This window comes from Mustela nigripes, chromosome 1 (genome assembly GCF_022355385.1).
Source record: "Mustela nigripes isolate SB6536 chromosome 1, MUSNIG.SB6536, whole genome shotgun sequence".
Lineage (NCBI taxonomy): Eukaryota > Metazoa > Chordata > Mammalia > Carnivora > Mustelidae > Mustela > Mustela nigripes.
The window spans coordinates 129,266,995-129,294,815 of NC_081557.1; the positions used below are offsets into that span (position 1 = coordinate 129,266,995).

At 34.5% G+C, this 27,821-nt stretch overlaps 1 protein-coding gene across 4 annotated transcripts in view; it reads right to left on the reverse strand.

Annotated features, from left to right (window-relative positions):
* LRBA (LPS responsive beige-like anchor protein) overlaps positions 1-27,821 on the reverse strand; it is a 729,505-nt gene that overhangs the window by 374,711 nt on the left and 326,973 nt on the right. For all 4 annotated transcript variants that reach the window (XM_059373625.1, XM_059373604.1, XM_059373615.1 and 1 more), the window contains exon 37: positions 2,057-2,223. In XM_059373625.1, coding sequence (XP_059229608.1) covers positions 2,057-2,223 — 167 coding nt within the window. The remainder of the gene's footprint in view (positions 1-2,056; positions 2,224-27,821) is intronic.

The following is a 27,821-nucleotide window of genomic DNA, read 5'->3' on the forward strand; positions in this document are numbered from 1 at the left end:
TGCTACATAAAATGAGTCGATGCCTTTGAATAACTCTATTACAGAAACACTAATTATTTTTACACAAATACATTTTACAGTCCATTTAGTTCTCCAAGATACTTTATTACACCAAAATCACTGCAGAAAAACAATGCTTTCCTGTTGATAGCACAGGTATATGCTCTACAAGAGTAAAGACATAATTAGAAAAAATTTGATCCTATAAAATACTGACTTGGCATATATACAACATTTGGCTAAGAGTTTTCAATTTTAAAATCATAAAACTCCATTTAAGAAGAAAAAATACTTTTGAAAATATTAACACATATTAGAGTTCCCAATATATGATAAGCACTATATGTCAAAGTCATATCCTAATTTGTTCAGTGCCTAATTATAAAAGGACTACATCAAATCTGTAACATTAAGGTATCTTGGAACTGTAAACCCTCAACAGCACCCCAGCCCTGCGACCTCTGCACCCCACCCCAAACACACACCCATAGGCTTTTACATGTTGTAAGATAAGGCACTCAAACCTCTGAGCCAGTAATTCATGTCATTTCCATGACGCTCTTGAGCTGAGATCACTGGAATAGAATTAAACAAATACCATTCCTGCCTTCATTCAGTCCTCGTGCCCTCAAGTCCTGACCTGAATTCCTTCTTCTAAACACCAAAAACGCTATGTCCAGACATGTAATTCATTTTAAGTATTCTTCATAATAAGCACGAGATATAGCTATTTTATGTTAGTGAACAGTGGCACTCAAAACAAAAATATCCCATAACAAGCAGATTTCTACTCAGTTTAAAGTTCGACTTAAAAAAATTAAAAATATTTTCTATTTACTGGAAAATTTCTTAAACTAGACTTAGTGTGTTAGACACATAAGATACATAAAACACAAGTGGAAACCAGTTACACCTATACATAATATACAAACTTACTATTTTCATTTTTTGTTGTCTTGTAGAAAAAGTTGTGTAGAAATGTGGGATTAAAAAATTTTTCATCAACATTACTTAAATGAGTCAAATACTTTAAGATTTATTTTTTTGAGAGAGTGAGTGAGTGAGTTGGGTGTGGAGGGGCAGTGAGGGAGGGGGAGAGAGAGAATCTCAAGAAGACACCCCACTGAGCAGGGAGCCTGATGCTGGGTCCAAACTCATGACCGTGAGATTGTGACTTGAGCTGAAATCAAGAATGAGGTGCTCAACCAACTGAGCCAGCCAGGTGTCCCCAAACATGTTTCAAAGATTTGTAGCATAGAATATTCTAAGAAAACTAAATTTTCTCATTTGTCCAAGTTCCTTTAGAAGGTAATTTATTTCTAGAAATTAAAGCACAGGATGTTCCCTTTTAGAATCTAAAGAGGAGGAAGATTAATTTAATAAAATTTTAAAGAAGGCATTTAACCATTTTTATTATCATAGTCTTACAATTTGCAAGGCAGTTCAAAAGAACACAATAATATTTTCAAATGTTTTATGTGTTGTAAACTCAGAAGTGCAAAATAGGGAAGGTTTTCTTAAAATATTGTCTTTGTGCAAATTCAGGTATAAGTTTAGCTAATAAAATAGCTTATATTAACTCTTTCCCTTAAAAGTTAACTTCAAAAAGAATATGAACAAATACTCCTTTAGAAGTAGTTGAGGGTGGGCGCCTGGGTGGCTCAGTGGGTTAAAGCCTCTGCCTTCGGCTCAAGTCATGATCCCAGAGTCCTGGGATGGAGCCCCACATTGGGCTCTCTGCTCAGCAGGGAGCCTGCTCCCTCCTCTCTCTCTGCCTGCCTCTCTGCCTACTTGTGATCTCTGTCTGTCAAATAAATAAATTAAATTAAAAAAAAAAAGTAGTTGAGGGAACTAAAACATGGATAAAGATCCCTAACTGTACCCACACTAATTTTCTCCTACCCCCCTCTTCTACGCCTCATTCATGGTAGATGATAAAGTACAAAATTAAAATTACTCTGTTCTTCATCTGGCCTTGATCATACCCAGAGCTATTTATCTAAACCTAAGCCTTCTGTAGAAAATCAGTGCCCAAATCCTAAAGGTTTCCCTTTACCTCACTGCAGAATTTCCCCAGGCTCCATGCTTGTCTGTGAGAATGTTGATAATTTTCTGGATTAGCTGAGTTGCTGTCACATGGTCCCGATATTTAGCTGCTCTTATCAGATGATCACACATCTTCTCATCTTCTCGTTTGTCTGCTGAATACTGGGCACACAGTGACTTGGATTGGAAAAAAGAAACATCTATTAATACTATAAAAATATGGGAAAAAACTTACAACACACCAGGAAATTCTTTCTAATGGGAAATGAAACAACCAAAACTTTAAAATTATTTTTATATCCCTCATTAACTGAACTGACTGAGATTTAGTGATCTACTACCCTCAGTATAACAATCCCACAAGAACTTATTACTCTGAAATCATTCATAAGACACACTCAAAAGTGGTTTTTAAGCAAACCTAAAAAATTGGAAGAAGCCAATCATATGAAGATTCACGGGTCCACAGTACCAAGTAATGTGGCAAGAAGGGGGCTACAAAGCACTCCAGGCGAAGTGACTTAGAGGAAGAATGTTCTATACCAAGAAGGGTAATAATCACACCCACAGTGACAAACTGACTCAGGTAAAGGCACTCAGGAAGAATTTTTATACCTTCAACATTCTCTACTATATCCATAATCTGTCTTGTCTAACCTCACTGGGTAAGAGGAAATTAAAATTACTGATGAAAATTAGAAAATTACTGGATTCCATATTGCCCCAACACCATATACATTTATATTAAACAGGACTAAAATAACAAAAAAAAATAATGAATAGTCCATTTTTTCTTTATTAATATTACACAAATTTAACTATCAAATTTACTTTGTAAACATTTGGTAAGTCATTAAACTTTGATTGAAAAGGCATAATTCTAAACAGAAGAGTCCAAAGTAAGCTAAATAGTAAAATGGCTTAAAGTGTTCTTTAATGGATCCTCCTTTACAATTTAAACAGCAACTTTTCATATCTGACATAAAATCTATAGATATAAATCACATTAAAGGGCTATTCTTTCCCGATTATCAATCTCTGTCTCATTGTGGAACATTAGAGTCACATTCTGACCTTAAAACATGATAAAAGGAAACCAAACAAGAATGTTTTGTAAAGATATAATGAACTTGTATCTATTTTTTAAAATATCTTTAAATCGTAATTTGAACATGTTCTTATTAAAAACCAATAGTATATTCTTTGTAAGACCTATCATTCAAAGTGAACAAGAGATGAAGAATATTTGCTCCAAGATCAAACGCATGTTAGTTAATTGGTGGAGTATATATTTGCAATATGTGTATGTGTATGTGCTTGTGGCCAAATGTTGAGTGGAGGTACCCCAAGAAATCCTAATCATCTATCAATAAAATCAAGGGCCAAGTCTAATATTTTCACTCAGTTTTACTTCACATCAACTTTTCTGTTTTCCTATTTTAAGTAACACATAAACTAGATGACATCACAATAATGACCACAAAAATATTTGAAGCTTAACAAAAATATTAGAATCTAAAAAGAAGAGAAGTAGGCATCTTGGGAACTAACAACTCAAATATATTTGATTATTACTTAAGAAATTTAAGACACTACCACAGAATTAATAAATATAAGACTAACCTACATCTTAAAAGAAATTCACTTTCTTGCAGATAAAGTGATAACTGAAGACAGAAACAATTTAGACCGGCCATTTATAATTCAAGTGACTATCCCAGCTCTTTAAATGTAAAGGATTACATAAAACAGTATCATATTTGGTCTTTCCCTCCAGATGTTATATCTCTACCGAACTTTATTATTTGTCCTTTGCGTGAAAGCTCAGAGAAATGAATTTAAAATGAAGCAGATTCCTCTAGTATCCTCTTGTCATTGCTTACTTCTTGATGGTCAAACTTTGTCCTTTATTATTCCTCTTTATGAAATGCTGGCATTTCTTTAAGGTTTTGCCAAATGTTCCTTGGCATTATCATTTACTCACACATCACCTCCTATTATTAATTTAGATCTTTTAAATTTTTCATATCTGCCCTAGCTGTTTCCCTGAACTCTCGGGCCATATGTCTACCTGTAGGATAATCTCCAATTATCCAATAAGCACCTAAAACTCAAAATATACAAAAATGTAATTACCAACTTTATCCCAAACATGCTATTATACTTCTGTCATTTGTGACTTCTCAATTTTCCTTCTCGTCATATCTCATCATTTCATTTCAACAACACTCATTTACCTCTTACCACTTATCACTCTTAACCACTGCCCTAAAACATCATCATTAGTTTGCAGTTCAGTTCTTGAAATAATCTTATAACTGCTTTCTCACAGCCCCAGAATCACTTCAAGAATTTGACATTTCACAGATACATTTATATACCCTACACCTTAAAAAGTATGTGATTACCTAAAATAATGAACAATTAGGACCAAATTTTACCAGCTAAGACCATGCATCCTTCTATGATTCAGCAGTGTGGTATAATATCTTTATGCCTTCCCATGTATCCTATATTCCAGACACCCTCAGATTTTATGCTATTCCCCATCTATCCTTGAGACATTTTCAAGACTTAGGAAATATATTTCTCCTATAGCCTTTGTATGTGAAACAAATTTAATGGTGTCTATTGAGAAGGTAAGTTAGAAACTTGAAGGACAACTACTAGAGAAGAAGAAGTATTGAGAAAGATAGAAATAAAATACAGGTCCTCTTGATTCTTCAGCAGAATACATAGAACAAAAAAATTCTCTAAGGGTGCCCTGGTGACTCTGTTGTTAAGCGTCCGCCTTAGCATGGCTCAGATCATGATCCCAGGGTCCTGGGATTGAGCCCTACATGGGGGTCCCTGCTCGGTGGGAAGGCTGCTTCTCCCTCTCCCACTCCCCCTACTTGTGTTCCCTCTCTTTGTCAAATAAATATATAAAATCTTTTTTAAAAATTTAAAAAGTTCCAAAATAATTGAAAATTAAGCATTTCAACTCCAAATAACTTATGGATCAAAGATAAAAATCACAAGCAAAATTACAAAAATTTGTGGCAACTGGGTGAGACAAATTCAAAGAAAAATGTATAGCTTTGCATGTATGCATTTTACATGTATACATTTATATATTATAAAATATTAAATATTTAAGGAAGAAATAACAAAAATCTTAAACTCTTTTCATATGGTAGAAGCTAAGGAATACAATGCAATTTGTATTACAGAAAAAGAAAACTAAAAATCAATTTGTGTAAATAAACACAAAATCCATAACAAAACATTAGCATTCAGCTATACACAAAATAAAGTATACATCATGATGAAGAAGAGTTTATCCATGGAATGCAAGGTTGACTTAATATTTGAGTATCAATCAGTATAAGTCATCATACAACAAAAAAGGGAGAAAAACATAATCTCAATAGTTTTTTTTAAGCATTTTACAACTCAGAAGCATTTCGTGGTTTTTAAAAAAACAAACAAAAAGACACTCCCCAAACTAGTAATAGAAAGAGACTTTTGAAACCTCAGGAAGCACATCTATGAAGATTATTCAGTTAAAACTGTGGATAAAACAAGTATGTCTCCTTTCTCATGACTTCTACTCAATACTGTAACAGGGTCCTAACCAGTTCAAAAAAGAGATAAAGAAAAGAAATAGGGTGCCTGGGTGACTCAGTGGGTTAAATCTCTGCCTTCAGCTCAGGTCACGATCTCAGAGTCCTGCGATCAAGCACCGCATCCGGCTCTCTGCTTGGCAGGAAGCCTGCTTCCACCTCTCCCTCTGCCTGTCTCTCTGCCTACTTGTGATCTCTCTGTCAAATAAATAAATCAATAATCTAAATTAAAAAAAAAAAGAAATAAAAAGATGGTTTGGAATAGAAGGAATAACATATTTATTTGTAGAGACATTCATGTATGTAATACTCCTAAAGGTTCTGGAAGAATTATAAGACTTCTAAGTTGACAGGTTTCTTGGATATAAGGTCAATATAATAAAAATTATTATGTCTATATACTGACAATAAAAAACTGGAAAATGAAAGCAATACTATTTACAATAGCATTAAAATATAAAATAAATTTTAAAAATATACAAAGCTATACAATGAAACTTTTATAAATCATTGCTAACAAAAATTAAGGAAAACTAAGTAAGTGAAGAAATAGACAATGTTTATAGATTCTAAAACTCCATATTGCTAAAACACCTTCTCTCTTCAAACTGATTTTATAGATTCAACACAATCTTAAATAAAAGATTAAAAGCCTTGGGGTGACTGCGTGGCTCCGCCAGTTAAGCATTTGACTCTTGATTTCAACTCAGGTCCTGATCTCAGGGTTGTAAGTTCAAGCTCTGTGTTGGGCTCCACACTGGGCATGGAGCCTACTTAAAAAATAATGAAAAACAAAAATAAATAAAAAATAAAAATTTCACAGCCTTTCTTATGGATATTGACAAGCTGATTCTCAAACATATGTATACTTATACAAAAAGAAAACAATGACAAAACAGTTTTACCTAAGAAAAAGAAAACTGTAGAATTTAATTGTATAATGTTATAAAATGTGAAACTAAGAACAGTTTAAGTTGTTAAATAAAGAAGGAGTAACTTTTTGACAACTGGCAATATCTGGCCACTCACAGGGAAAAAAAAAGAAAGAAAGAAATTGTCTAACCTTCACACCATAAACAAAATGTTTAATTCAAAATGAACTGAAGATCTAGATATAAACACTGTAACACTTCTAGAAGAAAATATAGCAGAAAATCTTATGACCCTGGGGTAGGCAAAAAATTCTCACATTAAAATTCTTAGACATAAAAAGAACCATAAAAGAAATTCATAACCATAAAGAATCTGATATATTAAACTATACCAAAATTTATAAAATCTTGTCTTTAAAAGATACTATTTAGAAAATGAAAAGATAAGCCACAAGATGGGACAAAATATTCACCATACATCTAGCTAATAATTTTCCTAAAAGACATATGAAGAACTCTCATGAATTAATAAGGCAAAGAAGCCAATTTAAAATAATAGGCAAGGGATTTGAACAGACACTTCACAAAAGATATACAAATGACTAATAAGTAAATGGCAGGATGCTTAGTCAACAGGGAAATTCAAATAAAGACCACAATAAACTATCACTATATACTCAGTAGAAGGGCAAAATTGAAAAGGCAGACAATATCAAATATTGGCAAAAATGTGGAACAAATGGTATCTAGCTGGTTAGAGTGCAAAATCCACAACTACTTCAGAAAACAGTTTGGCAGTTTCTTGCAAGTTTAAAAATATACTTAGAACACCACCTAGCAATTCCACTCCTATGTATTTCCTCAAAATAAAGAAAACATTTTCACAAAACTATGTTGCATGATAATTCCCATAGTGCTTTAAGAACCAGACACTGGAAATGATCTAATATCCACCTATCCATGAATGGATAAAGTAATACTATTTGGTAATAAAAAGAAACAAATGAGTGATATACACAAGGAGGATGAATATCAAAAACTATACGGTGACCAAAAGAATCCAGACATTACAGAACCTACTATATAACTCCACTTATACAAAGTTGTAGAGTATATAAAACCATCTCCAATAACAAAAACCAGATAAGCAGTTGTAGAGATTGGATGTATGTATGTGAAGATGAGCTGACCACAGTGAAACACAAGGGAATTCTCTGAGATGACAGAAATTTTCTGTGACTTGACTATGACAGTATATACAAGTATATATATACAAGTATACAAGTATATACACCTGTCAAAACTCATTAAAGTATATATCTAAAAGGAATGTTTTATTATATACAAACTATATTTTAATAAGGTTTATTTAAGAAGTTTTTAAAAAGTAAATAGGCAAGGTACTGACAGGGAAGAAGTAGTTATCAAATAAATCTGCACATCTATCAAATAGGTCAATATCCTCCACAAATCAATAAAGAAAAAACAGGTAATCAATAAGGAACTAGGTAAGAGACAAACAGATATCGCAAAAAACAAAAACAAAAACAAAAAAACTTAAAAAAAATATAACAAGCAGAAGAAAAGATATACAGCTTCATCTGTAAATAAAATCCAAATAAGAACACAATGAGGTTACCTCTACACAACTACTAAAATACTAAAATAAAAAGTACTTGTCAATATTTTATGACAACATGGAGTATAGAAATAGCTACATTTTGATATTGATACACACCTTTGGAAGACACTACAGCAATAACTATTAAAATTGAAAAGATAAATATTTACAGTCAAGTAAGTGTACCCTACAGAAATACATAAGCATGTACACCAAGGACTTGTAAATCGTCAAAATCGCACTCTTCATTACAATTAAAAACTGGAAACAACCTATCAACAGTAGAGAGACTATGAAAAACTATCATCTATTCATGTAAGGTATGGCATACAGCACTGAAAATAAAATAGGAAAATGTGACAAACTGAACAAATTGCACAAAAACAATGTTGAATAATGCCAGATCTAAACACACACTTTATGATTCCATTTATATCAAGTTCAAAAATTGTTAAAGAAATTACAATACTAAAAGAAACACACTTAGAAACCCAAAGTTGGCAGCATCACAATGCCAGACTTCAAGCTCTATTACAAAGCTTTCATCATCAAGACAGTATGCTACTGGCACAAAAACAGACACATAGATCAAAAGAACAGAATAGAGAGCCCAGAAATAGACCCTCAACTCTATGATCAACTAATCTTTGACAAAGCAGAAAAGAATATCCAACGGAAAAAAGACAGTCTCTTCAACAAATGATATTGGGAAAACTGGACAGCCACATGCAGGAAAATAAAATTGGACCATTTCCTTACACAACACACGAAAATAGACTCAAAATGCATGAAGGACCTCAATGTGAGAAAGGAATCCATCAAAATCCTTGAGAAGAACACAGGCAGCAACCTCTTCGACCTCAACTGCAGCAACTTCTTCCTAAGAACATCGCCAATGGCAAGGGAAGCAAGGGCAAAAATGAACTATTGAGACTTCATCAAGATCAAAAGCTTTTGCACAGCACAGGAAACAGTTAACAAAACCAAAAGACAACTGACAGAATGGGAGAAGATATTTGCAAATGACACATCAGATAAAGGGTTAGTATCCAAAATATATAAAGAGCTTAGCAAACTCAACACCCAAAGAACAAATAATCCAATCAAGAAATGGACAGAAGACATGAACAGACATTTCTGCAGACATTCAGATGGCCAACAGACACATGAAATAGTGCTCCACATGACTCGTCATCAGGGAAACACAAATCAAAACCACAATGAGATACCACCTCACACCAGTCATTATGGCTAAAATTAACAAGTCAGGAAATGACAGATGCTGGCGAGGATGCGGAGAAAGGGGAACCCTCCTCCACAGTTGGTGGGAATGCAAGCTCCTGCAACCACTCTGGAAAACAGCATAGAGATTCCTCAAAAAGTTGAAAATAGAGCTACCCTATGACCCAGTAATTGCACTACTGGGTATTTACCTTAAAGACACAAACATAGTGATCCAAAGTGGCATGTGCAACTGAATGTTTATAGCAGCAATGTCCACAATAGCCAAACTATGGAAAGAACCTAGATGTCCATCAACAGATGAATGGACAAAGAAGATGCGGTATATATACACAATGGAATACTATGCAGCCATCAAAAGAAATGAAATCTTGCCATTTGCAACGACGTGGATGGAATTAGAGGGTATTGCGCTTAGCGAAATAAGTCAATCGGAGAAAGACAATGATCATATGATCCCGCTGATATGAGGAAGTGGAGAGGCAACGTGGGGGATTTGGGGGATTAGAAAAGAATAAATGAAACAAGATGGGATTGGGAGGGAGACAAAGCATAAAAGACTCTAAATCTCACAAAACAAAGCGAGGGTTGCGGTGGGGGGTGGTGGTGGGTAGGGAGAGGGTGGTGGGGTTATGGACACTGGGGAAGGTATGTGCTATGGTGAATGCTGTGAAATGTGTAAACCTGGCGATTCACAGACCTGTACCCCAGAGGCTAATAATACATTATATGTTAATTTTAAAAAATTTAAAAATTAAAAATAAATAAAAGAGGAACCTAAAAAAAAAAAAAAAAAGAAAAGAAAAAAGAAACCCACTTAGGTATTGAGTGGAAAACAAAAGTAAAAAAGTCATTCCATAAAATCAGAACAGTATTTAGTTCAATGGGGCAAAAAGGGGTTATACTGGATAAACACACATAAAGTGCTTCTCAGAAGCATTTTCAGTATCAAGAAAAGGAAGTAAATTAATAATGTTAAATGCACACTGTTTCTACAGTTAAGTTTCAGTATGTTTTATGAGAAACAGATTATAAAGCAAATTTTCATTAAGTCTGCATATTATTATGAAATAAAAATAAGTTTAAAAGTTCAAGGTTAAAATCTTAAAAAATATTATACAAGCCTTTAATATTAATTAAGCAACTTAAGTGTGTTGGTTTTACAAATTTTGAATTTAAACTTTTTAAAAAAATATATACTTATTTTTAAAAATAAAAAAGTAATGACATATGAAATTAAAAGAAAGGTCTTGCTTCCACCTCCTCCCTACATGGCTAGTTGTTTTCTACAGGGGTAATCACTATTAATAATAATACATTGTTCCCATATAAATGGAACCAAACTAGATCATTCCATATCAGGAGATCCAATTCTACCTTCTTTCTTTCTCATGGCTACACATAGGGTATTATATTTTTAGTTAACTAAACATACGTACTGGTAAACACCTTTAAGTATATACTACCTTAATTCCCAATTTGCCCCCAAATCTCTTACACTATCAATTACTTATCTCATTGGAAATCATGTAAAAGGGAAAAATGACTTAAAGGACAAGTAAAGAAGCTTTTCAATATTTGACTTTTGAAGGTCTTTATATTTGATCCCTTAGCTCAGATGAACAGTTTAATAGTTAAAAAAAAAAAAAAAGTTATCCACAGGAATCTTACAAAGGCTCCTGAAAAAGACTTAGAAAAATGAAAGCTTAAAAACCTCAACAGCAAATGAAAGTCAACCAAAGACAATGTGTGACAGCCACTTTTAATTCTGAAGTGATTCCTCTGTCATCCAACACCTCAAAGTATTGATTTCTCTCAGCATGAAAAAGCCTAAGCCAATGAAACAGATACAGCATCACCCCCACCATAACAGCATTCAAGGTTACAACCGGCAGAACACTTATCAAAATATCTCTATGATTTCTTATTGTTTTAATGGACTGGATAAAATGTGTTGGGTTCTTATCTCAACAAACTGCAGTCTTCAAACATTTTAAAATAATTTGGAGATTAATATGGATTTAAATATTTTAATTTAAACTTCTAATAATAAAAAACTTGTTTTAAAATGCTTTTACATGTCATTTGTAAAAGCAAGTCAACAATTAAGAGGGTTACAGTTTTCATTTCTTTGTCAAACACACACACAGTATTGTTTTTATTCAATTATTTTATTTCATTACCTCATTAGAGTTATTCACAATTAAAAAATCACAAAATTGTTAGGTAAATAACAAATTTCGTGTAATGGCTGCATATATCATATGCAAGTAAATAAAGTATCATTACCTGTGATCAGTAAAATTAACAAGGAAATTAAACAGATAGGGTTAAACCCAATTAATTACATTTTTAAAAATCATAACATGAGGGGCACCTGGGTGGCTCAGTGGGTTAAAGCCTCTGTCTTCGGCTCAGGTCATGATCCCAGGGTCCTGGGATCGAGCCCCACATCAGGCTCTCGGCTTGGCGGGAAGCCTGCTTCCTCCTCTCTCTCTGCCTGCCTCTCTGCCTACTTGTGATCTGTCTGTCAAGTAAATAAATAAAATCTTTAAAAAAAAATCATAACATGAGACAGAAATATATCATTGCAAAAGATTATATAATTATACACAAATACATACACACATGGAGAAAAACTGAGAGTTTCAAAGTCTTTTTGCTAATCTGCACAAGAGCTAAAAGATGTAAAGCAAATTCTATCATCTTTTAGCTCAACATAATTACCTAATAGATTTTTTTAAGTTATACAGAACTAGAGCCTCTCTATTATATTAGGCTAATCACAATTAAACACACTAACTACGAACAGCTAAGACACTTAAACTTCAAATTAAGGTATTTTAAGAACAAACATGAAAAAAATCAAGACAAAAAAATGATTCATTCTTATAAAAAACATACTTAACACTATTGTTTAGAACACAGATTGTAGAGCCAGAAAACTTGAATTTAAATCCCAGCTCTGACACATTCATGCACAGGCAAATTATTTAAAACCCTGTGCCTCAGTCTCCTCATATAAGAAAGGATATAACATGACATGTTTTGGGGAAAGGATCAAATAAAAATAGACATGAAACAATTAGAACTTGCCAGGCATATAGTAACACCTGACATTTATTATAGGCTTAGTCATGAAGTGAACAAATTACACAGCAAACAGTTCTTTCTTCCAGCATCTCATTGGAGTTGAGAAACAAGGGATTAAATGTAATTACAATATGAGAGAACTGCTTAATGGTATATATAGTATATTTGGGAGGAGCAAGAAAGAACTGTTTAGAATCTGAGAGTTTTACAGAGAAATGAAAGCCTAAGTAAACTGTTCACCAAGAAGGAAGGGCTTAAGACAGAAAAGATAAAATACAGCCAAATGAAGAGGCAATGAAAATAAGAGAACAAGCTCAAATAAATACCTCTTTATTTTCTTAAAAGATTTATTTATTTGAGAGAGACAGAGAAAATGGACAAGCGGGGCTGGGGGACAGAGGGTTGAGAGAGAATCTTAAGTGGACTCCCCGCCTTCTGTGGAACCCAACATGGGGCTTAATCTTCTGACCCCAAGAGATCATGACCTGAGCTGAAACCAAGAGTTTGATGCTCAAATGACTGAGCCACACAAGTGCCCCAGTAAGTAACTTTTTAAAAAGAATAACAGAATAAGACATGTAATTTACACAGCCCTTCCTTTTTAAATCCCCTAATATACACTTGCTTATATTTTCCTTGTGCAATATTGTAATTTGTATGACATGTATATCTGGTCATTCAGATGACTACAATATATATTTGGTCTTCATCCACAGTCCCTGGCTTGCAGCTCCTAAAATTCTTTGAATTTCTTAAATTTTGAGAGTTCTAAAGGTATCTTTTGTTATGTTAATGAGGTGCCTTTTGGACCTGGCCATAGGGTGGGGGCTGACTGCCAAGAAAACCAACCATGTGATTAAAGTTTTTTTGATTTTCAGTTCCCACCCCTCCCCTGACTTCCTAGAAGTGGAAAAGAAATGAAGACTGTATCAGCCAATGGCCAGTAACTTAGTCAAACATGATTATAAAATGAAGCCTCCATACAAACTCAAAAGTAAATCTTTTGGGCCTCTTTTGAAGAGCTTCAAAGCTTGAGGAGCCAGATGGCTTCCACACACCAAGCTCCAACCTTAACAAGCAGTGAAGCTCCTTTGCTCAAGACCTCACCCTATTATGTCTTCGTCTGGCTATTGATTCATATCCTTTATCATATCCTTTAATAAACTGGCAAAAATATGTTAAAAGTGTTCCCCAAGTTCTGTGAGCCACTCTAGCAAATTAATCAAACCTAAAAAGGAGCCATTTGGAACCTCCAAAATGTAGTCAGTTAATCAGAAGCCCAGGTAGCAGCCTGGAGCTTGGATATCAAGTAGAGAGTGGGAAGCAGTATTATATAACTGAACCCTTGACCTGTGGAATATGATGCTACTTCTGGGTACAGTGTCATGTCAGATCTGGGTTGAGTTCTTGGACACCCTCCTATCTGAGAAGTGCTTGGGTTTGGGGGTGGACTCCCACTTCCACTTTAGAATTGGGTTTAGGAACCCTAAAAGACCTTGGGTACCTATATATTTTTACTATTTCCTTAAAAGAAAACTCTTCCCCAAAGGTTTATATAAATCATTTCACATATAGTTAATTATATCATTTAGTTGAGTACTGCTAACTGTATCACTTAGCTGAATACTGTTAGACTGCTGTAAGTTTTTCTTCAAACGTACTGCTAATATAGACTAATTCAAAATGACACAACTGAATATGAACTGGCTTTTAGGTACTGTTATCAAGCTATCTATAATGAAGAACCACTTTTTATTATACTTTTATAAAAAAATGACACTTCAAAAAATATTCTGACAAATCCAGACATTCAAGCTACAAAAGTTCCAAATATTTATTTAATTTCTGTACTCAATCTCTTTGTGGACTAGTGGACTAGTTATAAACAGTTTGCTCAGCACACTGCATCTAAGTAGCACTAGTATAACAGATGAATTGGAGGAAACTATTTTTATTGACTCAAGAACTGCCATCTTCCTTTTCATGATAAAACAACTGATCTTATATTCAGAGCTTTACACTGCACACTAATAACCCACAAATAACAAAAGCCAAATTCTAATTTCATGTGCACAATTTTTAAGTGATAAGTAAATGAAATGCACTATGATGACTTTAAAGTTAGCTTATTTTCTTCTCTATCTTTAATTTAAAATTCACTAAGAAAAGGCAATTTTTACATTAACACATGATTTGGTCAGCGGTTAAGACAAGCAGAACATATGAACTGAAATCTTAAACAGAGACTTGATGTATCCATAAAAATATATTCAGATCTTTTCTTAGAAGAGATTTTTCAATAGCAGTAAGAGGTTCAGTCTTCTATCAAGACTTTATTTTAGGGGCACCTGGGTAGCTCAGTGGGTTAAAGCCTCTGCCTTCGGCTCAGGTCATGATCTCAGGGTCCTGGGATCGAGCCCCGCGTCGGGCTCTCTGCTCCTTGGAGAGCCTGCTTCCTCCTCTCTCTCTGCCTGCCTCTCTGCCTACTTGTGGTCTCTGTCTGTCAAATAAATAAATAAAATCTTTAAAAAAAAAAAAAGACTATTTTACATTATTATAATATACTGGAAGTTATAAAAACATGTTTCATTTTCGATTTAAACTGATCAGTGCTGCTCATAGTTATGAGTTTGATCATATCTATGCTATAGTTCCTTTGTTTTTTTCTAGCTTCTCACCTTTAATAGAGTTGCTAGCAATATTTCTTTGTTTACCAAAAGCTAAAGATGCATTATTTAAAATTTTCAACCCACGGCAGAAACATTGCCTTAAAGTGGCCTTTCTTTGCACCAAAAATGGTAACTCCTTCAGTTTCACAAATTACTCTAAAATGTAAGATTTTTATTTCTACTTTTTTTTTTTAAAGATTTTATTTATTTATTTGACAGAGAGAGATCTCAAGTAGGCAGAGAGGCAGGAGAGAGAGAGGAGGAAGCAGGCTCCCTGCTGAGCAGAGAGCCCGATGTGGGACTCAATCCCAGGACCCTGAGATCATGACCTGAGCCAAAGGCAGCGGCTTAACTCACTGAGCCACCCACGTGCCCCTATTTCTACTTTTTTAAAAGATTTTATTTATTAGACACACAGAGAGAGCACAAGTAGAGGGAGCAGCAGACCCGGGGAAAAGGGGAAGCAGTCTCCTGACAGAGCAAGAAGCCAGATGTGGGGCTTGATCCCAGGACCCTGAGATCATGACCTGAGCTGAAGGCAGACATTTAACCATCTGAGCCACCCAGGTGCCCCATAAAATGTAAGATTTTTAAAAAATATGTATGTATGCATACTTATACCGCATATAGGTATGCATATGGTCTGTACAAAACTTTCCCACAGAAAACTGAGAGCAAAAAATGTTGTGACCCAGCTATTTAAGTTAATTTCAGTTATCAAGAAACTGAAATTGAAAGTGAGACAATCGAAAACACATCCTAAAAAAAAAAAAAAAAAAAACTCTAAAAGAAGTGCACTTCAGACTGAATACACCGGACTCTGGAAATATACTGAGAAATGTGACTGCATAGTTCAGGTACAGAACATATTGTAGAATATATATGTTAAAACTGGGTTGGGCATCTCCCTTAAGGAATGTGATGGTTACATGACCAATCAACCTGGGGCAAAAAAAAGGAGAACCTCAGAATGAAGAACAAGCAATATTCTCATCTCTCCAAGACTGGAGGCAGGTGCACCTATACTATTCTAAGAAGAGGGAATACTGTCAAAGGAGCTCTCTCTGTGGAAGAGTTGAATCAGCCCCTTGCAAGATGGCAAAGGGACAAAGCTAGACAGATCAAGAAAAGGTCAAGAGAAAACATCCTAAGCAGAACCACTGCCTGTGAATTCCAGGAGATACAGTATCTTTTACTGAGTTATTTTCCGTTTCTGCACTGTGATATTCTCCTATCACTGCTAAGCTTATAAATGAGAAAAGGAAAAGTCTATGCCAATACAATGAGCAAAAAAGGATAAGGAAACAGCAACTCATTCCTAGAATAGCCATTTGTATGATAAGAGATGACTTTCAGGACTCCACAGAGCAGTAGCCTGGATCAAGGCCTTATGGCACAGGTGACAGCTCTAGATGTACTGTGGGACATGGAAGCATTCCTTGGATATTCCCAGAGATTACTTAGAATAGAAAAAAATGATCTCCCTTTTGATACTGACAACGCTAGCTATGTTGTTATACACTTAATATGAATTGACAGTAATAGGTGCTTTACATTTATCAAATCCCAACTACTCATCAAAATTACTGCAAGTAGGCACAATTACTATCCTGATTTTAAGATGAAGCAATGGTGCCTTAGTTCACATAACTAGTAAATGACAGAGCCAAGGTTAAGGGACTAGGTTATCTCACTAGAAAGTCAGAGCTATATTAATTGGACCATAATAATCACATGGTCTCAGGTGCCCGGGTGGCTCAGTTGGTTAAGTGACTGCCTTCGGCTCAGGTCATGACCTAGAGTCTCAGGATCGAGTACCACATCAGCCTCCCTGCTCAGCAGGGAGTCTGCTTCTCCTGCTGACCTCTCTCCTCTCATGCTCTCTCTCTCTTTCTCTCAAATAAGTAAAAATTTTTAAAAAATAGTAATAATCACATGGCCTCATTAGCATGTTGCTATAATATAGTGATTTGGACGTTTACAAGGACTATAATCCTCCTCAGTTAATTATGCTAGTATTTTATCACATTCATGATTATTTATCAAAATTTTTATCCCAGGCAAAGAAAATAATACAAAAGCTACAATTAAAAATTATATATATTGTCAAGATTACCATTTCCCTATTCCTGGCTTTTTGAAGAAATAAAGAGCTTTAGAAAGATGCCCAAAACTATAATGCATGTAAAGGCCATATCTAAGGTAAGAAATATCATTCTAATGCTTCATTATTAAGCTATGATGCCTCAAGATATATTAATTAGCCATCTCTCACAAAATGACAAAATTAATTGTGCAAAGGATACATCAAGAAAGAAGTGTGGCTGGGTACCTGGGTGGCTCAGTGGGTTAAGCCGCTGCCTTTGGCTCAGGTCATGATCGAGTCTCACATCGGCCTCTCTGCTCAGCAGGGAGCCTGCTTCCCTCTCTCTCTCCCTGCCTCTCTACCTACTTGTAATCTCTCTCTGTCAAATAAATAAATAAATAAAATCAAGAAAGAAAGAAAGAAAGAAAAAAAGAAAGAAAGAAAGAAAGAAAGAAAGAAAGAAAGAAAGAAAGAAAGAAAGAAAGAAAGAAATGTGGCCAGATCAATGGAACAGAATAGAGAGCCCAGAAATAGACCCTCAACTCTATGGTCAACTAATCTTCGACAAAGCAGGAAAGAATGTCCAATGGAGAAAGGACAGTCTCTTCAACAAATGGTGTTGGGAAAAGTGGACAGCCACATGCAAAAAAATGAAACTGGACCATTGCCTTATACCACACATGAAAATAGACTCAAAATGCATGAAGGACCTCAATGTGAGAAAGGAATCTACATCAAAATCCTTAAGGAGAACACAGGCAGCAACCTTTTCGACCTCAGCTGCAGCAACTTCTTCCTATAAATATCGCCAAAGGCAAGGGAAGCAAGGGCAAAAATGAACTATTGAGGCTTCATCAAGATCCAAGTCTTTTGCACAGCACAGGAAACAGTCAACAAAACCAAAAGACAACCGACAGAATGGGAGAAAATATTTGCAAACAACATATCAGATAAAGGGCTAGTAGCCAAAATCTATAAATAACTTATCAAAGTCAATACCCAAAAAACAAATAATCCAATCAAGAAATGGGCAGAAGACATGAACAGACATTTCTGCAAAGAAGACATTTAGATGGCCAACAGAAACATAAAAAAGTGCTCCACGTCACTTGGCATCAGGGAAATATAAATCAAAACCACAGTGAGATACCCCCTCAAATCAGTCAGGACGGCTAAAATTAACAAGTCAGGAAACAAAAGATGTAGGTGAGGATGCGGAGAAAGGGGATCACTCTTAAACTACAATGGAAGCTGGTGCAGCCACTCTGGAAAACAGCATGGAGATTCCTCAAAAAGTTGAAAACACAGCTACCCTACAACCCAGCAATCGCACTACTGGGTATTTACCCTAAAGATACAAATGTAGTGATCTGAAGAGGCACATGTACCCAAATGTTTATAGCAGCAATGTCCACAATAGCCAAACTACAGAAAGAACCTAGAGGTCCATTGGCACATGAATGGACAAAGAAGATGTGGTATATATATGCAATGGAATACTATGCAGCCATCAAAAGAAATGAAATCCTGCCATTTGAAACAATGTGGATGGAACCAGAAGGTATTACACTGAACGAAATAAGTCAATCAGAGAAAGACAATTATCATATGATACCTCTGATATGAGGAATGTGAGAGGTAGGGCAGGGGGTTGTGGGGAGTAGAGAAGGGAAAAATGAAACAATATGGGATTGGGAGGGAGACAAACCATAAGAGACTCAATCTCACAGAACAAATCGAGGGTTGAGGGCACAGGGATAAGGTGGTTGGGTTGTGGACATTGGAGGGTATGTGTTATGGTGATTGCTGTGGAAATGAGTAAGCCTGATGATTCACAGACCTGTTCTCCTGGGACAAATAATACATTATATGTAAATAAAAATAATTTTAAAATAATAATAATTAAAAAAAGAAATGTGGCAAGACAATGGGGTGCATTAATCACTACTAATGCAGAATCATCACAGGAAATAGAATTGTATTATCCTTAGATTCAAAAAAGTAATCATTAACTTTGACTATCAGTCTCACACTAACATTTTAAGATGAGAGAGCTAAATAAAAGCCCAAAATATGGAGGATAAAGTTAAAAGAAGCAGAAAGATCACAAATAGGAAAGCATAAATAGGAGTTTGAATGAAAAAATACTTTGCATTGCCTCATTATTACAGGTTTAATTTAAAGGCTCAAAAAAACAGAGGCACTTGGGTGGCTCAATCAGTAAAGTGTGACTCTTGATTTTAGCTGAGGTCATGATCTCAGCATTGTTTGATCGGGTCCTGTGTTGAGATCTGCACTAAGCATGGAGTCTGCTTAAGACTCTTTCTCTCTCTCTCTGCCTATGCCCCTCCACCCCTGTTGTGCTCTCCCTCTCACTCATAAATAAATAGTAGAAAAAACAGTATCACAGTATTTCGTTTGTACTCAATTTCAACCACTAAATGAAAGACAAATAGGGAACTATCGCATAATGGAAATACAAGATAAAAAAATAGACACACATGTAAAAAAAAAGGTTGTAATTCAATTATTAAACAGCTCAGACTTCTTTTAAACTCTACCAATTTTACATGCATATGGAAACAAACATTTCAAATCAGTATAAAATAGCAAAATAAAAAGAATATATATTTAAGGTTTAGTTTCAAAAATCTTCTACAAAAGCGAATGAAAAATGACATAAATAGATGGAAAGATACACCATGCTCATAGACTGGAATTATTGTTAAAATGTGCATACTAGGGGCGCCTGGGTGGCTCAGTGGGTTGAGCCGCTGCCTTCGGCTCAGGTCATGATCTCAGGGTGCTGGGATCGAGTCCCGCCATCGGGCTCTCTGCTCAGCAGGCAGACTGCTTCCCTCTCTCTCTCTGCCTGCCTCTCCATCTACTTGTGATTTCTCTCTGTCAAATAAATAAATAAAATCTTTTAAAAAAAAAATGTGCATACTACCCAAAGCAATTCACAGATTCAATGCATCCTTATCAAAATACTAATAGCATTTTCCACAGAACTAGAACAAACACATGTAGATTTGTATACAACAACAACAACAACAACAAAAAACCCTGAATAGCCAGAGAAACGTTGAGAAAAAAAAGAACACAGCTGGAGATATCACAATCCCAGATTTCAAACTACTCTGCAAAGCTATACCAATCACAATACTATGGCAATGACACAAATGCAAAAACACAAATCAATGAAATAAAACAGAGAGACCAGAAATGAACCCACATTTATATGGTCAGTTCATCTATGATGGAGGCAAGACTATAGAATGGAAAAAAAGATAGTCTCTTCAATAGTTGGTTTTGGGAAAACTGCACAACTGCATGCAAAAAATGAAACTGCATCACTTTCTTACACCATAAAGAAAAACTCGAGGGTTTTAGAGCGGGGGTGCAGAAATGGGTTAGCCCGGTGATGGGTATTAAGAAGGACACATATGGCATAGAACACTGGGTGTTACAGGCAAATTGATCATGGAACATTACATCCAAAACTAATGATGTACTGTATGGTAACTAACATAACATAGTAAAAAATAAATAAATAAATAAATAAATAAATACCTACATGTGAGACTTTCTTGAAACCATAAAACTCCTAAAGTAAAACATAAGCAGTAAACTCTTGGACATGAGTTTTAATATATTTTAGATCCGTTTCTCAGGCAACGTCAACAAAAGCAAAATTACTTGGGACTTAATCAAGATAAAAAGTTTTTGCACTGAGAAGGAAACCAACAATAAAACAAAAAGATAACCTACTCAATGGGAGAATCTATCTGCAAATCATACATCCAATAAGGGGTTAATATCTAAAACATAAAGAACTCAAACAATTCAACCCCTAAAATCCAAAGGTGGATTTAAGTGGACCCACACAGTTCAAACCTATGTTGTTCAAGATCAACTGTAAATTTATTTTTAATTAAGTGAATAAAGGAAAATTTCAAGATTATTACACAGGTGAAACTCTAATAATACTGCCATTTAGTACCTATCTTTGGGGCTGGACCAAATAAATTATAAGCCCCAGATTTGGGGTTATACTTAATGACCTTTAAGGAGCCCCAGATAACAAAGAATTTAAATACCTGGTCCAATATACTACATAGTAAGTTAGTGGCTGAACCAGAACTGAATCCTAGTTCTGACAAATCCCAAGTCTATGTTTTCTATCATACACTGCAGATCATAATAATAATTTTACAGATCACATGTAATTAAGTATTTAAATCAATACTCTAAGTCTCATAAAATAAAAGCTAAAAACTACAGACCTCTTAAGCAAAAAAAGAGTTGACCACAAGATTTTTAGAGTTTTTTACTTATCAAATCAAAAAGCAAGTCTTAACTCTTAGAAAACTTAAGTATTGTAGTACATATATAACAACCACCATATTGTAAGTTCAGCAAAAAATTACTACAAAGATTTAAATTCTTTGACTTTATACATCATTAAATGCTAGTCACAAAAATATCGGCAAACTGAATATCCAAAAGAATGAAATTGTACCCTTACCTTACACCACACATAAAAAACAACTCAAAATGAATTATTTAAACATGAGACCTGAAAGCATAAAACTCCTTGAAGAAAACATAGGGGAGAAGCTCTTTCACACAGATCTTAGCAATGATTTTTCACATTTAACACCAAAAGCACAGGCAAAAAAAGCAGTAACAAACGAGAAGGACCATATCAAACTAAAAGTTTTCTACAAAGCAAATAATAAACAAAATGAAAAGGCAATCCACAGAATGGGAGAAAATATATGCAAACCAAATACCCAATAAGGGGTTACTATACAAATTCAGTAGCAGAAAAATAATCTGATTTTTACAAATGGGCAAAGGCTCTAAATACATAATCTTCCAAAGAACATATAATGAGTGGCCAAGATGTGCATGATAAGACACTCAGTCACCATCACTAATCAACAGGAAAATGCAAATCAAAACCAGAATGAGATTTCACATCATACCCGTTAGAATGGCTATCATCAAGAAGACAGATATTAACTGTTGGGAAGGATGTGAAGAAAAAGGAACTGTAGTGCACTGTTAGTGAAATGTAAACCAATTCACCACTATGGAAAACATTATAGAAGCTCCTCAAAAAACTAAAAATAGAACTACCTTATGATTCAGTAATTCTACTTCTTTATATCCAAAAGAAATAAATTACTATCTCTAAAATACATTTCATTGCAGGATTATTTCAAATGCCAAGATATCAGAAACATTCTAAACATCTACTAGCAGTTGGACAAACAAAATTATACACACACACACACACACTCCTACATATATATATACGTATACACATACATATAAACATACACACACATATACATACAATGGAATATTATTCAGGCTTTAAAAAAAGTAAATTAGTCACTTAAGACAACATGGATTAACCTAAAAGACATTATCCTACCTGAAATAAACCAAAAACACAATGACAAACCTGAAATAAACCAAAAACACAATGACAAATACTGCATGATTTCACTTATATGTGGAATCTAAAAACAAAAATAGAGCTCACACTAAGGGAGTAGAATGGTAGTAACCAAAGGCTAGGGAGTGGGGGAAAGAAAAGATATTAATGAAAGAGTATAAAGTTTAAGTTATGAAATGAGTAAGTTCTTGATACTCAATGTACAGCATGGTGACACTGTTAATTATAATTAACAATAATGTATTTTGAAAACTTGGAATCTTAAGTTTTCTCACCACACACACACACACACACACACACACACACACAATGGTAACTATGTGAGATGATGTATATGTTAATATACCTGACTGTGGTACTTATTCACAATGTACCAATGTATCATATATCAAAACATCACTGCTATGCACTTTAGATATACACAATATTTATTTGACAACCATACCTCAATAAAACTAGAGAGAAAAAAAAGTTTGAATCTATAAGCAACTAAAGAATTACTACTTTTTGTTATGCCTCTACTAAAATAGGCACAGAATACTTTATTAATCTAAAATAATCTAGGCTCTCACAGGAAAAGACTGAATCCCCAGACTTTGCTAACTAAATATGAAAATCTTCATGAATCTTATATTATATCATGTAGCAGTTGATACTTTCATTCATTTAGCAATTCTTTATTGAATGCTTCCCCTGTTCAAAGCCCAAGCTAGAAATTCAAACGAAAATAAGAAACAGAGCCCATTACAAAGGGGTCAATACCTAATGTTTGTTTCCCTCAGTAGATACAAATAATTTCAAAACATTTTTAATGGATATAAGTAACTCTCACAAGGTATCTGAGAAGATAACATTATTTAGAATTTTAAAATGCAGTGTCTATATCAAAAAGAAATAGCAGTGAGGTGGCCTCTATCCCCATTACATGACTGCTATAAGAGAAGAGATGTATCCAAACCACACAGGCTCTTATATAAGACATTCTCAAGCCAGAATCTGCAAACCTCCCCAAATTATATGTAAAATGTTATGGTTATATTTGTTTGAATTTCTCAAGGTCATATTCTCAAAAAAGTTCATACCAAAATAAAAATGTGAGAAGTACTGACTCAAAATAACACCTAACATATTATCATCCCATTTTTGGTTGAATATATATGATATGAGAAATATATATACAAAAAATATATTTAAAGTGTACATTTATAGTAAAGCAACTAAAACGTTATGTGCCAAACCATTACCTTGGGAGGTATGGTAAAAGGAAAGATACTGAAGAATATTTTCTTTTGTTTTTTTAAATTTATACTACTGTTTTCATTACATTGTCTCTTCTGTTCTTTGTCCCCCACCTTTTATTGGCACATTATATTCCAGTGTAATTTTTTTGAGTTAAGAAAACCAGAAAGAGCCATTGATCTAAATGAAATTTTTTTGTAAATCAGGATCTCTCCATTTAACTTTCTGGGATGTACCGAATTCTACTTTTAAAAGATACTTTTTAAAAATTTTCATAATCTAAGGAAACCAATAAAAATAGATTTGGGGTTATCTGGATTATAGATATGTGGAAGTGCTTATACCTTTTACACAACTACAACCCAATTAATAAAAAATTAAAGCAACAACACAAAAAAAATCAATGAATTTATATTACTTATGACTGCTTAAAGTGAGAATATAACCTCCAATGAATTAATGAGCCTTAGAATACCATAATGTTAAAATGGAATCAATCCATGAAAATTACTATATGCAGCTGAGTTTACCAATTATAATGACAAAACTTCTTTCATAGAGCATGACATCAATTTTTTATTCCCCCAAATGCTCCTTCTTCAACTGTACCAGCAATTTGAGATTTTTACCAAAGTGTTTAACCATCTAGAATAAAGAGTATACTTACAACTTCTATACTGTTTTACTACTGTTAATAAAACTAGAAAGAGGATTAGAAGACAAAGTAATATACGTATGTTTTAGACAAAATTAGGAAGACATATTACATATTAGGAAGACACCTACAAAGAGATATACAGCAAATTTGGGGAAATGTAAAATGGCAGTTGAGGCCTACAGCATAGTAATTACACCAAAATTCTACCAAATGTTTAAAATTCAACAATTCCACTTCTACTAGCACTGAAACTAAGCATATAAAAACACACAAAATCTTGTTTCAATGTAACTTTATTTTTTCACTGTTCCAGCATTCATTGTTTATGCACCACACCCAGGGCTCCATGCAATACGTACCCTCCATAACACCCATCACCAGGCTCACCCAACCCACCACCCCCTTTCCCCTACAAAACCCTCAGTTTGTTTCTCAGAGTCCACAGTCTCTCATGGTTCATCTCCCCCTCCAATTTCTCCCAACTCACTTCTCCTCTCCAATTCCCAAAGTCCTCCATGTTATTCCTTATGCTCCACAAGTGAAACCGTAAGATAACTGACTCTCTCTGTTTGACTTATTTCACTCAGCATAATCTCCTCCAGTCCCATCCATGTTGATACAAAAGTTGGGTATTCATCCTGTCTGATGGAGGTATAACACTCCATTGTACATATGGATCGTATCTTCTTTATCCATTCATTTGCTGAAGGCATGCTGGCTCTTTCCAGTTTGGTGACTGTGGTCATTGCTGCTATAAACACTGGGGTACAGATGGCCCTTCTTTTCACTACATCTGTATCTTTGGGGTAAATACCCAGTAGTGCAATTCCAGGGTCATACGGTAGCTCTATTTTTAATGTCTTAAGGAATCTCCACACTGTCTTCCAAAGTGGCTGTACCAACTTACATTCCCACCAATAGTGTGAGAGTGTTCCCCTTTCTCCACACCTTCTGTAATACTTGTTTACTGACTTGTTAATTTTGGCCATTCTAACTGGTATAAGGTGGTATCTCAATGTGGTTTTGATTTGAATCTCCCTGATGGCTAATGATGATGAACATCCCTTCATGTGTCTGTTAGCCATTTGTATGTCTTCTTTGCAGAAGTGTCTGCTCATGTCTTCTGCCTATTTTTTGACGTGATTATCTGTTTTGTGTGTGTTGAGTTTGAGGAGTTCTTTATAGATCTTGGATATCACCCCTTTGTCTGTACTGTCATTTGCAAGTATCTTCTCCCATTCCGTGGGTTGCCTCTTTGTTTTCTTGACTGTTTCCTTTGCTGTGCAGAAACCTTTGATCTTGATGAAGTCACAAAAGTTCATTTTCGTTTTTGTTTCCTTTGCCTTTGGAGACACATCTTGAAAGAAGTTGCTGTGGCCGATGTCGAAGAGGCTAGTGTCTATGTTCTCCTCTGGGATTTTGATAGGTTCTTGGCTCACTTTGAGGTCTTTTATCCACTTCGAGTTTGTCTTTGTGCATGGTGTAAGAGAATGGTGAAATTTCATTCTTCTACACATAGCTGTCCAATTTTCCCAGCACCATTTATTGAAGGGACTGTCTTTTCTCCAATGGGTATTTTTTCTTGCTTTGCCAAAGATTAGTTGACCATAGAGTTGTGGGTCTGTATCTGGGCTCTCTACTCTGTTCCACTCTGTTCCACTGGTCTATATGTCTGTTTTTGTGCCAGTACCATGCTGTCTTGGTGATCACAGCTTTGTAGTAAAGTTTGAAATCAGGCAACATGATGTCCCCAATTTTGTTTTTCTTTTTCAACATATACTTAGCAATTTGGGGTCTCTTCTGGTTCCATACAAATTTTAGGACTGTTTGTCCCAGCCTTTTGAAACATGCCGTGGAATTTTGGTCAGGATGGCATTGAAAGTATAGATTGCTTTAGGCAATACAGACATTTTAACAACGTTTATTTTTCCGATCCATGAGCATGAAATGCTTCTCCATCTTTTTGTGTTTTCTTCAATTTCATTCATGAGTGTTCTGTAGTTCCTTGAGTACAGATCCTTTACATCTTTGGTTAGGTTCATTCCCAGGTATCTTATGGTTCTTGGTACTATAGTAAATAGAATCTATTCTCTTATTTCCCTTTCTATATTTTCATTGTTAGTGTGTAAGAAAGCAACTGATTTCTCTACATTGATTTTGTATCCTGCCACATTACTGAATTGCTGTATGAGTTCTAGTAGTTTGCAGGTAGAGTCTTTTGGGTTTCCATATAAAGTATCATGTCATCTGTGAAGAGAGAGAGTTTGACTTCTTCTTTGCCAATCTGAATACTTTTTATTTCTTTTTGTTGTCATACTGCTGTTGCTAGGAGTTCTAGTACTATGTTGAACAATAGTGGCAAGAGTGGGCATCCTTGTGGTGTTCCTGATTTCAAAGGGAAGGCTGTCCATTTTTCCCTTTTAAATTGAGAATGATAGTCACTAACATACAAAGTTTCTAATTCTTTCTGTGATGCAGGTATAATACTGATATCCAAAACCTGCCAAATATCTAAGACTGATTAGAAAGGTAGAAACAAACACAATTTACCTTATGAACAGAATGCAAAAATCACAAATGAAACATTAACAAACACAATCTCACAGCACATTAAGAAAAAAACTTATGAGCACATCATACTGGTGTAATATTGACATACTTAATATATTTTAAAGCACAGTATCTACTCTATCGCTCCACTTAAGGATGATAAAACTGGATAAAATTCCTTATTAAAAAGGAAAAAAATTAACAAAACAGAACTAAACTAATAATTCATTAAAATTATATACTATGTCTACTTTAGCTCAAACTGTATCACAATTACTAGGAAAACACTGAAACATCTCTACTAAAATCAGGAACTAAAAAGATGCCCACTATTATTTTTTTTAACAGTACACTGCTTATCTCACTTACATGTAAAATAGAAAAAAAAAGTTTAACTCATAGTAATAGAGTAGAATGCTTAAACACAAAATAAAATACCAGCAAACAGAAACTAGCAATTAATAATCATTATTACTCAATAATAATTGAATAAACCAATTCAATTATGTAATAAAACAGCAATTAGAAGAATAAAAGTTGGAAATAAGAAGGAAAAACTATCAATATCTGCAAAAAATATCAATGCATACCTCATATGTCCAAGAGAAATAAATGAAAATAATTTTTTGAACCTTACATCAGATAAACAAGACTAGTCATAGAAATTCTA